The sequence below is a fragment of the Mesoplodon densirostris genome, chromosome 18, assembly GCF_025265405.1.
Source record: "Mesoplodon densirostris isolate mMesDen1 chromosome 18, mMesDen1 primary haplotype, whole genome shotgun sequence".
In the NCBI taxonomy this organism is placed as follows: Eukaryota; Metazoa; Chordata; class Mammalia; order Artiodactyla; family Ziphiidae; genus Mesoplodon; species Mesoplodon densirostris.
In genome coordinates this window covers 11,430,397-11,445,596 of record NC_082678.1, presented here as the reverse complement: position 1 = coordinate 11,445,596, position 15,200 = coordinate 11,430,397, and the positions used below count along the sequence as shown (strand labels likewise).

Sequence of the window (15,200 nt, the reverse complement as noted above, 5' to 3'; positions counted from 1 at the left end):
CGGGTCAATGGGCGGGGTGTGAGGACAGACGGTAATAAGTAACAGGGGCCATGAGGGGAGGGGCGGGGGTACGCGAGGTCAGGAGCTTTGAAAAGGGTTAGCAGAACTCCTAAATATTACTCTCTAGAAATTCGGTTTTGGTTAAAGTAACCATTTCTCCCGGTGCCAGCTTCCAGCTTATAAAACCTGGGGACAAAATTTTTGTGGCCACGCTCAAAATGGCGGAAAACTTGGAGCCGGGGACGCGAGCGACGCAAGCGGAAGCGGAAATACGTTTGCTGCCCACACGTGCCGCTTCAGGGGTGGTGGAAATAAATGGTGCTGGGTGGCGGTGAGTAGTGTGGACTGAGGCTCCAAGTGTGTCTACGGCGGCGAGTGGGGAACGAAGAGCGGAATCTAGCGCTCCGGAAAGAGACGTCCCAATTTCTGCTTTCTCTCCATATTGGGTGACGCTCCCACGTTCCACCATGGGCAAAAAGGGCAAAGTCGGGAAGAGCCGGCGAGACAAGTTCTATCACTTGGCAAAGGAGACGGGTGAGTCAGGGTTCGCGCCGTCTGCGAGCGGGCGCGCCACCAACCTTGGCCAGTTCGCCCCCTTTCCGAATATTGAGTTTTTCTTCCATAGAAAGGGTGGTGGGTCGTGAGGCCGCAGAAATCCCGCTGGTAAAGCGCTTCACGGGCCTTACTACAGTACTTTGTCGCCGCCTCCAGGTTACCGTTCCCGCTCTGCTTTTAAGCTGATCCAGCTGAATCGCCGCTTTCAATTTCTGCAGAAGGCCCGAGCCTTGCTGGACCTGTGCGCTGCACCTGGTGGATGGTGTGTAACACCCGGCGCCTGACGCTTCTTATGGAAGCATTCTGGATTCCAGCCTTGGATGATTGAGAGTTGCATTTGGGGTGGGAGGGAAACAGTAATACCAACCTCAAATTTCTCTACTCCCCGGAACGTAAGCTGCAGGGGGAAAGATTTGGACCGTGTACTTATGATATGATTGGCTGATACCGACCGGGGTTCTTGGTTTTCCCCAATCAATAGAAATTGACTAGAGGCCAGACAAGAAATTCAGGCAAGGATTTTTGGGGGGCCCCTGCTGCAGCAGGGAGGAGCGAAAACAAGTAGCAGGTTCCCTTGCTAGCCAGCTCCCCAAGGAGGGGGCTGGCTGGTTCCTTATATAGCGTGAAGGTGGGGGTGTGTCCGAGGGTCCAGCCTGAGGGGCGGCTTAGGTGGTTTGCCCACCCCTTTGGTGGAGCTGAGTGCTGGGGGGCATGTGCAGTGCCCTGCTTCTGCTCTTGCTGCCTACACCCTGTTTTTGCTCCCAGCTCTTCAGAAGTGACAGTGGGGGGGTGTTTTTTTGTGTGTGTGTCCATAATTTTTGTCTTTTTGTCCATAATTCACCCCAGCTGGGTATGCATGCAGTGTTTAGTCCCTTATAGTTTCTTTGTATTCTGTTGCTCGAGGAGTTTTGTCCAGGTGCAAGCATTGCAGCAAAGGGTTCCAGGTCCCAGCCTGTCTCATTTCCACTGCACTTAGCAGGGGCCCCTAACACCGGGGATGAGAGAGCACATTGCCGAGGGAGGGCAAGGGACAGTCCAGGGTGTTTTAATCTTTACTTCTCTTTTATAGGCTGCAGGTGGCCACCAAGTTTATGCCTGTATCCAGCCTTATTGTGGGTGAGTGACAGGTGGTGCTCCTGGATGTTCCAGGGGGTGGGAGTGTGAGACCCTGTGTTCTGCATTTCCTTTCTCCCTGCTTGAGACAACCTTTTGGAATACTCTGCCCTAATTTCTTCTAGGAGTGGATCTGGTTCCAATCAAGCCTCTTCCCAATGTGGTGACACTCCAGGAGGACATCACAACAGAACGCTGTAGGCAGGTAATAGGAATCTTTCTTTTCCTGCTCCCTTTATATGTAGACATCCACATTCATCTCTCTTCCCACCCTGATCCCCTGAAGGCACGTTTTTCCTGTTAACCATGCCTTGAGAAGTGCCTGCATGTTGTCTATATAATAAGGCCCATAATATTGCGTGTCTGCCCAGCCTTTATTTATTCAGGAAAGAGGTCTTTGGAGTTGGAGGAAGTGCAGAGATTTCAGCGAAATCCTTTCCAGTGAATTCACTAGTAGACTGTAAGCTCCATGAAAACAAACATGTTATTTTTGCTATTGTTGTATCCCCTGTCCATGGCAGAGGATTTGGCCGTGCTGGGCACTCAACAGATGGCTGAATGAAGGGGTCCATTCGTAGCCATTTCTGTATTTCTGTTGCTGTGGTTTCTTTCCTTCTCTGTAGGCCCTGAGGAAGGAGCTGAAAACCTGGAAAGTTGATGTTGTGCTCAATGACGGGGCCCCCAACGTCGGGGCTAGCTGGGTCCATGATGCTTACTCACAAGGTGCCGGGATCGGGGGGCATGGAGCTGAGGGTGGAGGTGGGCATGCCCTCTCAGGCTGCAGAGGTCCTCAGCTAACTGTCTCCCCCCCACAGCCCATTTGACCCTGATGGCTCTGCGTTTGGCTTGTGATTTTCTGGGCCGTGGTGGCTACTTCATCACAAAGGTTTTCCGTTCCCGTGACTATCAGCCCTTACTATGGATCTTCCAGCAGCTCTTCCGCCGTGTCCAGGCCACCAAGCCCCAAGCCTCTCGTCATGAATCTGCAGAGATCTTTGTAGTCTGCCAGGGTGGGCATAACTTCCTTTGTTCTCTTGATTTAGTCTCCCACCTGCCAAAGCACACTTTCTTATATATCCTGTTACCTTAGGATTCCTGGCTCCTGACAAGGTTGACAGTAAATTCTTTGACCCCAGATTTGCCTTCAAGGAGGTTGAAGTTCAGGCCAAGACTGTTACTGAATTGGTGACTAAGAAGAAGCCGAAGGTGTGTTTGGCGAGTGGGGGCCACCCTCAGGTCCTAGGACTCGGGAGGTTGGGCCTGGTCAGTCCTACAGACACCCCAGAAGGAACTGCTCAAGCTTCATTATTTCCCTTCCTAAGGCTGAAGGCTACGCTGAGGGTGACCTCACACTCTATCACCGAACCTCAGTCACTGACTTCCTCCGAGCTGCCAACCCTGTTGACTTTCTCTCCAAAGCCAGTGAAGTGAGTCCCCAGACTCGAGGGGTACGAGGGAGCTCCAGAAACATGGCCTGAACATCTCCCCTGACTCCTTTCCCTCCTCCCAAACAGATCTCGCTAGACGATGAAGAGTTGGCACGGCATCCAGCTACCACTGAGGACATCCGGGCCTGCTGTCAGGATATCAGAGTGCTGGGGCGTAAGGAGCTCAGGTTCGCACTGGGGGTGGGCATAGGGGCCCTGAGCCCCGAAGGCAGGGGAAAGCCCTTGAAGGACGTGACCCTGGATCTCTGGGAACAGGATGCTGCTGTGTTAGAGGTTAGGGGTGGGGGCCTGAACCTTCGGACTTCTGTGGCTCAAACGTGAAATTTGGGGTATGGGCCCAAAATGAAGAGGTGAGGACAAAAGGGAGACAGCAAGGTCAGGAATGGTATTTCTGGGGCAGGTCCCTACTGAACTGGAGAACGAAGCTTCGGCGGTATGTGGCCAAGAAACTGAAAGAACAAGCAAAGGCAATGGACATCAGGTGAGGAGGGAGCTAAACCAGGGCAGTTGTTGACTGGGTGTTGAGGGGAAGCATCTGGGAAAATAACCAACACCTGCGACTATTTTGTCAGCCTCAGCTCAGGGGAGGAAGAGGAAGGTGAAGAGGAGGAGTCCGCAGCTGGGATGGGGCCGCAGCCCTCGGAGGAGGAGGAGCTGGATCGGACCCTTGCAGAGATGAAGGCCCAGGAGATGGCGGAGTTAAAGAGGTGAGGGGAGCTGGGGAGGAGCTTGGGGAACCCCAAGGCAGAGTCCCTCGGTGGGTGAAGATGGGGAGAGGGGGTGAAGGCACGGATGGGGAATCTTCAGAGTTGGGCAGCTTTAATTCCTCAAACCATACCCTCAGGAAGAAAAAGAAGCTGCTGCGCGAGCAGAGGAAGCAGCGGGAACGTGTGGAGCTGAAGATGGATCTTCCCGGAGTTTCCATTGCAGACGAGGGGGAGACTGGCATGTTCTCCCTGCGCACCATCCGGGGTCACCAGGTGAGGCGGGGTTTGGGGCCCACTGAGGGAACGGAGGATCTGTTTGGGTATTTGGAGGTGGGGCACTGGATGTCTTTTTGGTAAGTGCGCTGAAAGATCATGGCTCGTGGTTGCTGTCTTCACCCGTAAATGACTTGATATGGGGAGACTGGGAAAAAAACTAGAGCCTTGTGTCTCAAAGGCCAGGAAAGAACACACCCCTAAAATAATGAAAGTAGGAAGATTTGTGAGTGTGGTGCAGATTTATCCTTGTAGAACTAGAATATCAGAACCCAGAGGCCCTCGTTGCAGGAAGCTCGGGTTATAGGCGATGCAGCCAGGGTGCCTGGGTTACGAGCACGTGTGATGGAGGGTTTCCCTCAAGAGGGGAACAGCGTTCTTCAGTTCACTGAGACCAAGTTAGCACCTTGCTGCACTAGGCTGCTGGAGGGTGCTTTCTGCTGAATACTGGAGAGTCTGCTTTTCCTGGTAAAAGCAGCATCACAAACAAAACGAGCTTTCGTGGCTCTTGTGTGGGAAGGTAGTAACCAGGTCGTATTGTTTAGGGGCAGTAGAGCACAGTGGTCCTGGGGCAGACTGCAACTTATGCGCTCTTTGCCTCAGTTTCCTCATCTGTAAAAGAAAATGATAGAACCTACCTACTAGCATTTTTGGAAGGAATAAAAAAAAAGATGGTGTAATTCCTGGTATGTGATTCAAGAAATATAGCTATCCTTGCCATGAGGAAAACAGATTTTGGAGCTGACAGCTGGTTTATTAGTGAAGCAGTGCTTCCTGTTAGATGTATATGGCCGGGGATCCTTTATTCAGTGGAAACAAGTGTTGTAGATATTATTCTCTGGTGATAAGGTGCCTTCTGAAAGTAATTTTTTGAAAGTGATTTTTTAAAAAGCAGTGTTTTAGAACATTTTAAAATCGGACGCTAATTAGACCATGGGGTACTTTTCCATAAACCTATTTCTGCTACCACTGAAGAAGAGACAGCTGAATGATCTGGCCTGGAGTGGGATGTTTTAAATGGTTAACGCTATCACTTCCCTGTCTGTAAAAGGAGATATTATGTACTTGACACAGTGTGTTTTCTAGTGTTGCCGAGGATAAACTAAGGTGATGAACATGGAGGAAAAAAGCAGTATGTACCTTGTTAGTGCCCTTGACCTCTGTTTCTCTGTCAAACCTCAGTTGTTAGAGGAGGTAACGCAGGGGGACATGAGTGCTGCAGACACGTTTTTGTCTGACCTGCCAAGAGACGACATCTACATATCAGATGTTGAGGAGGAGGAGGATATATCTCTGGATAGTGACCTGGATCCAGAGGAGCTGGCAGGAGTCAGAGAACCTCAGAGTCTAAAGGACCAAAAGTGGTAAGGGGTGGGGTGTGTGGGGAGGTGTCTGCAGGGCACCCTCAGCTCAAGTCCGAAGCAGAGCTGGTGGCAGGGCTTGCCAGTGGGAGTGCGGGCAGCAAGGCCTCCAGGGCACTGACCCCCCACCCACTTTCCTTGGGTCTGCAGTGTACGGTTTGCTCAAGTGCACGATAGTAAAGAGGAGGAAGAAGAGGAGAATCCATTGCTGGTACCATTGGGGGAAAAGGCACTACTGCAGGAAGAACAGGCCAGCCTGTGGTTCTCAAAGGTAAGCAGAGGCTGGTGGCCAAGACAGACAGGGACTGGCGTTCCCTGGGCGAAGGGCGCCTGACGATTTTCCCCCATCACAGGATGGCTTCAGTGGGATCGGGGATGATGCCGACGAGGCCCTGGAGATCAGTCAGGCCCAGCTGTTGTACGAGAGCCGTCGCAAGGGGCAGCAGCTGCCCCCACCGCCTTCCAGTGTGAAGACGGAGAACAAACCTCCCCCGGGCCAGGATGAGGCCCCTGAGAGGGCAGAGGCTCCTTCAGGGACAGGGGCTGCCACTGGCCCTGGCGGGGAAGAGACAGACGGCAGTTCTGACAGCGACAGCAGCGGCGAGGGTGGAGAGAGGTGAGTGGTTGCAGCTGATGGGAGGAGAGCTGAAGAGGACGCGGGGGTTGTAACCAGTCCTCTGTAGTTGGGGGTTTGCAGCTCTGGCTGCAGACGGAGAACTTTAAATACTGGTGATTCTAATTTGAGCGTCTGCAGTACCGCCTGGGTGGCAAGATTTCTGGAAGTTCCCCCGAGCATTTTTAATTAAGAACCAGGGGTGAGGTGAGTAGGAGCGGGCCTGAGTGGTGTGGTAACGGTGGGACACGCGTGCACGGGCCTCCTCCCTTCCACAGCTGGAAACCACGCCACAGGAAGAAGCGAAGCCGTGGGCCTAAGTCAGATGATGATGATGCTGGGTTTGAGATCGTGCCTATCAAGGACCCAGGCGAGAGCTCTGCACCTAGTAGAGTGGGAGGCAACGTGGAGGGGTCAGTGTTGGGGACTGAGCTTTGACTTCCTTCTTCCCTCCCTCTCTAGTGAAACTTCGGATACTGGACCCTGAAGGCCTCGCTCTAGGTGCTATTATTGCTTCTTCCAAAAAAGCCAAGAGGGACCTCATAGATGACTCCTTCAGCCGGTAGGGGGGCCAGAAAGTCCCGAGAAGGGGTGGGGTGAGGAAGAGGGGAGGAATGATTTCTTTGAAAGCCTGGACTGGTGTCCTCTCCACCAAGGTACACGTTTAATGAGGATGAGGGGGAGCTTCCAGACTGGTTTGTGCAGGAGGAAAAGCAGCACAGGATACGACAACTGCCTATCGATAAGAAGGAGGTGGAGCATTACCGGAAACGCTGGCGGGAAATCAATGCACGTCCCATCAAGAAAGTGGCTGAGGCCAAGGCCAGGAAGAAACGGAGGGTAAGCAGCGGGGCTGCCTGAGATTCTGGGTGGGTGGGGCAGGGGTAGGGAAAGAGCTCACCCTGACCGAGGTCCTCCCCACAGATGCTGAAGAAGCTGGAGCAAACCAAGAAGAAGGCAGAAGCTGTGGTCAACACAGTGGACATCTCAGAACGGGAGAAAGTGGCACAGCTTCGGAGGTGAGGGGCAGGAGGGTCACCCACAAAGGTACACGGGGGTGAAGGAGTGGCGGAAAGTCTCTAACCTGTGTCTTCCACTCACAGTCTCTATAAGAAAGCTCGGCTTGGAAAGGAGAAACGCCAAGTCACCTATGTTGTAGCCAAAAAAGGTGTGGGCCGCAAGGTGGGCCGGCCAGCTGGGGTCAGAGGTCACTTCAAGGTGGTGGACTCGAGAATGAAGAAGGACCAAAGAGCACAGCAACGGAAGGAGCGGAAGAAGCAGCACAAGCGGAAGTGAGCAGAGCCACCAGAACCCGAGGGACCGACCGTGCGAGGACGAGGAGCGACTCGGGGCGGCTCCTGGCCTCCTTCGTACCGGCCCCACCCTCGCCTGCACGGCAGTCGTCTGAAGAGACAGATTTGAGGTACCTGAACTCGTGGCCCTGAGCAGTGGCCCTGAGCAGTGAGGGGGACGTGTTCCTGGCTGGAAGAAAGGGCTCCCGCTAAAGCCCCGCTGAAATGTCTTGTCGGTGCGGTCAGAGCCCACAACCCTTCTGTGAAGAACGTGGGGTGCTGGGCGAGAAGTCCCACCAGTTTTAGATCGTAAGGCGAAGCTCAGTGGTGCAGTGGCGTTCACTGTAGTCTGTTCTCGGGTAAGTGGGCCTCTCAAGTCTCCCCCCATTATCATCTGAATAAAACCAGGATGACTGATTGATAGATGTCTGACAGTTTAGTCCCTGGTAACTTGATAACTCAAAAAACATCTGTGTGTTCACACCCTGTGCACTGTTCTAAATCATATTTAATATGTCCCGACTCATGGTGAAGTAGAAATGACAAGCAATCCACAGGTCCCAGTAGTAAAACATTTACTAGAGCAAGCAGAAAGGAATGCACATCTTAAAGAAACCTTCACAAAGTCACAAAATTTGAAGTATGTATATTTCTTTTCCTTTTATAAACAAGATAGAACAAAAATCATCAAAATCATTTCAGCAAAAGATTTTTCTACCATTATGGCAAGTTAAAAAAAATACAATGAAATAGGAGAAGACAATTTAAAAGCTGTTGTCAGGTTTTTGTTTTTTAATTTTAAATTTAGCAACACTTCAGACCCAGAGCAGTCCTGTTTCCGGGATCCTCTCTCCCCCCTCAGTTGTAGGGACTCTGGATCTGGCAGGCTGCTGCTTCATGTCTCAGGACTGGACACAAACCTGGCTGGAAAACCTGAGCATCAACTCTCACTTAGAATCAGACCCCCTCCCCTAATCTGCAGATGTTTGGGAAGCGCTTTGCTGTACATCCCTAACACCTCCATGGACTGGGCTGCAGAAGCCAGTCTCAAATGGGGCCTGACTGGCCACAGAAAAAGAATTTTATTTGTAGGTATTTTTAAGGTGACATTTTAGTAAAAAATATGTACTACATATAAACCTAGAGTGAGTTTTGTGCCCTGTAAGGCCCTTCCAAGGTATCCTCAACTGACCTCTGTGACACTCACCCAGAGCCAAAAGAAGCTGCCCGACTCTGACCGCTTCTAAGGACCAAAGCAGCTTCCCAAGAAAACATCTGGAAAATTATCCAGATGAAGGGGTAATGTCTCCCAAGCTCCAGCTATCCACTAAGGGCAGGGGGTCCTTACACCTTGGGCCCCAACCCAGCCCTGAGACGCCTAGTTACCAAAAGTCTTTCTAAAAATAAAATTAAAAGACAACTGATTTCACGCTTCAGCACATACCCTCTAACTGTCCCATCGACTTTTCTTGCGCTTGGGTGGCTCGGGGACAGCGAAGCCATCAGTAGTCTTATCTGTCTTGCTGTCCATCTTGTCCATCTTGGTGCTGTCCACCTTGGGGTCCATCTTGCTTTCACGATTACAACTTTCTTTCCTGCTTTCACCATTCCGACCATCGTTTGCACCTCGGCTCTCCCCATGTCTGCCTCCACCTCCTCCATGCCTGTTCTCTCCATGAGGATGGCCATCAGCATGACGGCGGCCATCAGCATGACGGCTGCTGCTTTCTGGGTAGCGGTATCCCTCTCCATGGCGACCACCGTCTCCATGACGTGGGCTATCGCCATGCCGATTCCCACTCTCTCCGTGACTATGACGGCTTCCACCCCGGTTCTCGGTGTATCTCTCTCTTTTCCCATTGCCACCCCCAATCCCTTCTCGGCTGTTATTCCCTGAAGCTGTGTTGTTGACTCCCTGGGCTCCGGCAGAAGGATAGGTCACTGGGGCACTGCTGAGGTTCCCAGTACTGCCAAAGCCTGGGATGCCCTTTGTGGCACTGGCAATGGGGCTGTCAGGACTGTTATGGCCCTGTTGGGCTGAATTACTTGGAACTGAATTCAAGCTCCCTGCACTAGTCCATCCACTCGCCCCAGCAGCAGAGCTTCCAGCCTTCTGGTTGTTTAAACTGGCAGCAACAAAGTGACTCTTGTACTGTGACTAAAAGAGAGACAACAACAGTGGGTGAGACAGTAAGTTCAAGAAACTGGATGGCCAGCTAGTTAACTGGATGCCAGCTAGTTAACTGGATGCCAGCTAGTTAACTGGATGCCAGCTAGTTAACTGGATGCCAGCTAGCTAACTGGATGCCCAGCTAGTTAACTGGATGCCAGCTAGCTAACTGGATGCCAGCTAGCTAACTGGATGCCCAGCTAGTTAACTGGATGCCAGCTAGTTAACTGGAGGTGTAGAAGGATGATGGGTTCAGAATTCACAAGAGACACAGAGCCAAACTTGTCTTAGCTAAAAAAATGGCAATTACTCTCAACCAGATGACAAGAGCCTTGGAACCTTGAAGGCTGTTAAGGCAGGGAGGGAACACCAATCCTGCTGTAGGACGAGAGCCCTGAGCATGACTGAAGTAGATGACCAGCAAGAGGGGTTTCTCTAGCTGCTACACCTGCAGGTCTAGGTAAGCTGCAGTTACGGTGATATTCGAAACTGAAAACAGGAGAAGGCCCTACCTAAATCCAGCAAACATCAAGTCTACAAGGCCAGCTACCATCTCAGGAAGACTAGGGCCCCTCATCACTGCCCAAGAGCTACCAGTGAAAGCTCTTTTAACTAAACGCTTCATTTCAGACCTGGAAAGCTGCTTTCATTGCCGTCAGCCGATCTCCCATGGCTCCTGTGGAGGGCTTGTAGGCCTCATAATTGCTCATTACATTGTTGTTACTTCCTCGGTCCTAAAAAATAAACACACTCATGAGGATGGAAGAGTAAGTAGGAAAGCCCACTGCCACAGACTGGGCCTCAATGTACTGAGAACTGAAGTGGGAGCTGAAACGGGAATGGGAGATTTTTAGAAAGTTACGTTTTGTGAGAAAAAGGCATGGTAGTGAATCATTTAAAAATGCTTATGCCTTTCAACCCAATAATACTATTTCTGGGAACTAACCCTAATAGTCAGAAATGAGGTCAGCCCAAAGCTGATCACCTGGTATTATTTACAGACACAAATATAAACATGTTTATGTAATTATGTAAAAATTATGTTAAAGCTGAAAAGGCCACAAGGCAGTACAGCACATATATGACTGCTCAGGCTCCAAATCCAGACCCTAATGAGTCTGAAATCTCAGCTTCAGGACTCACCACAGTGTAACCTTGGGTGCCTCAGTTTTATCATCTGTACTTACTGAGTGGCTGTGGAGACTGAGTTAACACGTGTGGTTGCTTGGGCTGGCCCTGGCACATGTTAAGTTCTCAGTATCAGTTACCACTATCATCTGCATGATCCACATCATCATCATCACTGTAACATGGGACAGATTATTTATGTAACAAAGACACCAAGTTAACTACGATGATGCAGAAATGGAGACTGGCAGCTTTCTTCCTTAGCTTAAGAATCAAAGTGACAGGAAACAAAGTTAAGAAAGCCAGTCAGGGAGCTTCTGTTACTGTTCTGTGAGAAAAGCTAGCCCTCATATCTCTGGTTCGATTTCCCAGAGTGTAGGAATCATTCCTGAGTTTAGTTACAAGCTGTAGCTGGAGTTTACAGAGTGACCCTGCGGCTCTAGGCCAGTGCTGGAGGGCTGGTGAACAGACTGCTGGGCCCCACCTCCGGAACTGGATTCACCAGGTCTAGGGTGGGGCACGAGTCTGCATTTGCTACTGGTCCAGGGACCACAGTTTAAGAACCACTGCTAATCTAAACTGGTATCCTGAGCATACCTAGTCAGTGGAGGACACATAGGTGCTTCTTCAATAGAAAGTCACATTAAGAGGCTCTCAGACGAGAATAATCCTAACATCCAGGACTCACCGTGTTCTCAGAGCCGAGGCCAGGCCGCTCCCTGTAGCCTAGGCCTCCTCCACCAATGTTCAGCTTTTTCCCTTTCCCTCCTTTGAAGCGGGATTTCCGAAACCAGGCATTCTGCATTGAACAAAATTCAAGGTTAAGACATGGGAGGAAGAGGCGCCCAGAGGAACGGGACAAGATCAAAGAGGAAACTAAATGGGAAGAACTTTTTGTTTCATCTTTTGCGAATGTATCTATAGCAAAGGAGGAACTGTTCACAGGTACCACAGATTAGCTTCTTTTTGGTAGCTTCACCCATCATATTTGTCAGGAGCCTTATCTAAGGCTTCCTTTTACTGCTCCTTCCTTCCTTCAGGGGCTCCAGGAAGGGAAGTAATTAAGATACACCTCAAATGTAGAGCTGTTACTCTGGCCATTTCTAACTTCCTTGAGGAAAATGAATTTATTCTCTATTTCTCAGACAATCTATATATAACATCCCTGGGGGAGGTTAGGGCTGTATCTGACAATCACGTTACACTCAAAAGTACCTGAGGGCTTCCCTGGTGGCGCAGTGGTTGAGAATCCGCCTGCCATCCGCCTGCCAATGCTGGGGACACGGGTTCGAGCCCTGGTCCAGGAAGATCCCACATGCCGCGGAGCAACTAAGCCCATGTGCCACAACTAGTGAGCCTGCGCTCTAGAGCCCGCAAGCCACAACTACTGAGCCCACATGCCACAACTACTGAGGCCCACGTGCCTAGAGCCCGTGCTCCACAACAGAGAAACCACTGCAATGAGAAGCCCACGCACCGCAACGAGGAGTAGCCCCTGCTCACTGCAACTAGAGAAAGCTCGCACACAGCAACGAAGACCAAACGCAGCCAAAAATAAATTTATTAAAAAAAAAAAAAAAAAGTACTTGAAAGGTAGGGCAGGTAGGGCAGGTAGGGCAGGCTGGGCAAGGTGCTAATCAGGGAAGCTGATCAGTCTGAGAGCAGAGAAAGCCTGAGGCACAATGAGATGTAGGAAAATGCCACAGACAAAATACATCTTGTATTTAGTTCAGGATTGGCTCTCCCGGAGAGGAAAGGAAACATTATTCTATTCTCCCCTGCAATGCAGGTCCTTTACTCCCAGGTCTGGAAGCACGGGCAGTACCACAGTACAACTGCATTATGGGTGAACAGTTCTGTAGGCTGGCCTATGAATTTGAAAAACACATAAGTCTCTACTATCAGAATGTATATCCCAAATCCATTTGTAATTTGGGGACTGTGTGTATTAAGACAACTCAAGATTTAATTCAGTAGAATGCCTCACTCAGTTTTAAACTGGTAAGCAGTGTAGTCAAAGGTCTGAGATCTAGGTCTGAGAAGTAGTGAAATACATTTTTTTTTTAAAAGACATCATACATTTTTAGCCCCCCAAAGAAAAAACTGTTTGGGGAAAAAGGGCAGTGAGGAGACTAGTAGCTTTCTTTGATATTAAATTTGCTCACAAGTGTGACTGACATGGGGCAAGCAGAAAGAAATGTCACAGGGACAGATTTTAGCACAAAGAAAGGAAAAGCTTTTCAACATAAATGTTGCTGGGAGGATGAGCAGACCAGATGAGTTTTCATGTCCTACAATAACCAATCTACACTTCGTAAGTGCTGCCCGCCCAACATCACTGTCATGTTTCTATGCTATCTGCCTCTGGCATCTTGAAATGTTTTCGCTTTGTTTTACAACCTGGAGCAACCTGAAGTGTGTCCAGCCCCTCACCTGCATGGCCAGATCTAGGAGTTCCTTGGAAACATGCTGATTGGCTCCTTCCAAGTTCCGGACAAGGTCACCGGCAAAATTGCTATCCTTGGGTGTCAGCAAGGTATAGGCCACGCCTTTCTCACCCGCTCGTCCTGTTCGGCCAATTCTATGCGTATGGGTATCAATATCTCGTGCCACATCATAGTTGATGACAGTCTTAATTGAAGGAATGTCCAGACCACGGGCTGAAATAAAAAACAAAATTCTTTTATTCTTTATCAGGAGCTGAAACACCAAAGTATCCCCAAATGCTAACCTAAGAACCCACATTCCTCTTATCTACGCAAAGTGCGTGGTTTGGTGCGCTGAGATACAGGCACGTAAGCTGCCCTTCTAGAACCAATGCCACTATCGTAGATTCTATGATGCTGGGTCAACTCAGTGTATAAGGGACATCTATCTTCTACTATCAATAACTGCCGTGGCCTCACTCTTGCACCAGAAATATGTAAAAAAAAAAAAAAAAAAAAGTCAAACCAACATCAAATGTGTGCTGAAGCTGAGAAGTGATCTCCTTTCTGCAAGAAAATACCAGTTTTTAAGGGTAGCTATTAAAACTCAGCAGAACAAGCTCAAAACTCACACTTCAAAACTTTTTCTGATCTTGAGTGAAGTATGCCAAACTAAATAATCAATGTAAGATGTGTACTATATTCAGACACACAACAGGGGCATAGCCCACGATGTGACTGTGTAAACAATTTCTTCCCCAAGTGTCTTCCAACTGCAGGGATTCTTTTTTTCAGAGAGGAACATTAAATGAAAAGTGGTGGGCTTCCCTGGTGGCACAGGGGTTGAGGGTCTGCATGCCGATGCAGGGGACACAGGTTCGTGCCCCAGTCTGGGAGGATCCCATGTGCCGCAGAGCGGCTGGGCCCATGAGCCATGGCCGCTGAGCCTGTGCTCCGCAGCGGGAGGGGCCACAGCAGTGAGGGGCCCACGTACCACAAAAAAAAAAAAAAAAAAAAAGTGGTACCCAGAGCTCCAGACTGTAATCACTGTGCTCTGAACTGCTGCACCACGGGGCGTGGCCAGCCAGGCCAGCAGAGTGCCTTCAATCAGCCTCCTCAGATATTAAAGGTCTTATATAGCAAGACACAGCACCCTTATAGCATGGTTACTGGGGAAATTCATACCCTACCTGCAACATCTGTGGCCACTAGGACTGGGATGTCCTTTTTCTTAAAGTCTGAAATAACCTTGTTTCTTTCACTCTGATCCATGTCACCATGGAGCAGGCCAAGATTATGACCCTCCTGTTTAAGGTTATTGGCTAGCTCTTCAGCATTGGCTTTTTTAGTAACAAACAGGAGGACACTTCCTGAAGAGGTAAACTCCACTAGACGCCGGGTGAGCCAGTTCCATTTAATAGGCCCAGAATGCAGAATCTCCACAATCTGAGTCACATCTTCATTTGCCTGAAAAGAAATACATGAAAAAGATAATTGCGACATTTGTGCCACAGGGCACCTGAATTAGGACCAGCCATCACATTTTCTACCTGCATCTGAAAGAACCTTAAATAATCCCTCTTCTCCTTGGGCCTTTCTTCAGCAAGTCAAGTGTAGCTCAAATTTTACATCCCTTAGCAAATCACACTGCTCTCCACCTCCCCTGACGTGTACCTATACCTAATAATCTGTAAGCCCCAGTGCTTTGCTCAATACTTTTCTATATGCCTATTCAGATCATTCCCAATAGAGTAAGCTCCTTTTCTGTCCTTCCCACTTAGTGTTCCTAGTACAACTCATACATGCATGTAGAAGGCACTCAGCGATGAAAAGCAGACAATGTCAAAAAGCTAACTGCACAGAACTTTAATAAATGTACCAAGCAAACTAAGGAATTCTCAAAGCAGCCTTAACTGATTTCCAAATTGCAATTCAGAGAAATTTTCCACGTAGGGCATATTTATAGGTAAGGAAAAAAAAACCTTAACTCATTTTCACCAGGCCTTTCAAATCTCCCCACTCCACGCTGTGCAGGCCTACTCCCACAATCACTTACGATGTCAGTTCCATCCTAACTGACCAGTAGTCTTTCGGGCAAAACTTGCTTTTTCCCC

General features: G+C 49.6%; 2 protein-coding genes across 3 annotated transcripts in view; one reads left to right on the top strand and one right to left on the bottom strand.

The window, feature by feature from the left end:
- Window positions 1-262: 262 nt before the first annotated feature.
- On the top strand, window positions 263-7,785 carry FTSJ3 (FtsJ RNA 2'-O-methyltransferase 3). The gene is made up of 20 exons (XM_060081740.1): window positions 263-534; window positions 712-817; window positions 1,625-1,671; window positions 1,794-1,873; window positions 2,292-2,391; window positions 2,484-2,678; window positions 2,759-2,874; window positions 2,991-3,095; window positions 3,183-3,283; window positions 3,517-3,597; window positions 3,689-3,823; window positions 3,961-4,096; window positions 5,279-5,460; window positions 5,608-5,728; window positions 5,811-6,073; window positions 6,349-6,440; window positions 6,533-6,632; window positions 6,727-6,910; window positions 6,995-7,089; window positions 7,174-7,785. Exons 1-20 carry the CDS (start codon window positions 468-470, stop codon window positions 7,364-7,366), a joined length of 2,499 nt encoding a protein of 832 aa, XP_059937723.1. The 5' UTR covers window positions 263-467; the 3' UTR covers window positions 7,367-7,785.
- Window positions 7,786-7,920: 135 nt separating this feature from the next.
- The window catches only part of DDX42 (DEAD-box helicase 42), a 54,780-nt gene continuing 47,500 nt past the window's right edge, over window positions 7,921-15,200 (bottom strand). For both annotated transcript variants that reach the window (XM_060081474.1, XM_060081475.1), the window contains exons 14-18: window positions 14,277-14,553; window positions 13,094-13,320; window positions 11,349-11,459; window positions 10,165-10,266; window positions 7,921-9,520 (exon numbers count right to left, since the gene is read on the bottom strand). In XM_060081474.1, coding sequence (XP_059937457.1) covers window positions 8,810-9,520; window positions 10,165-10,266; window positions 11,349-11,459; window positions 13,094-13,320; window positions 14,277-14,553 — 1,428 coding nt within the window. In that variant the 3' untranslated portion in view covers window positions 7,921-8,809. The remainder of the gene's footprint in view (window positions 9,521-10,164; window positions 10,267-11,348; window positions 11,460-13,093; window positions 13,321-14,276; window positions 14,554-15,200) is intronic.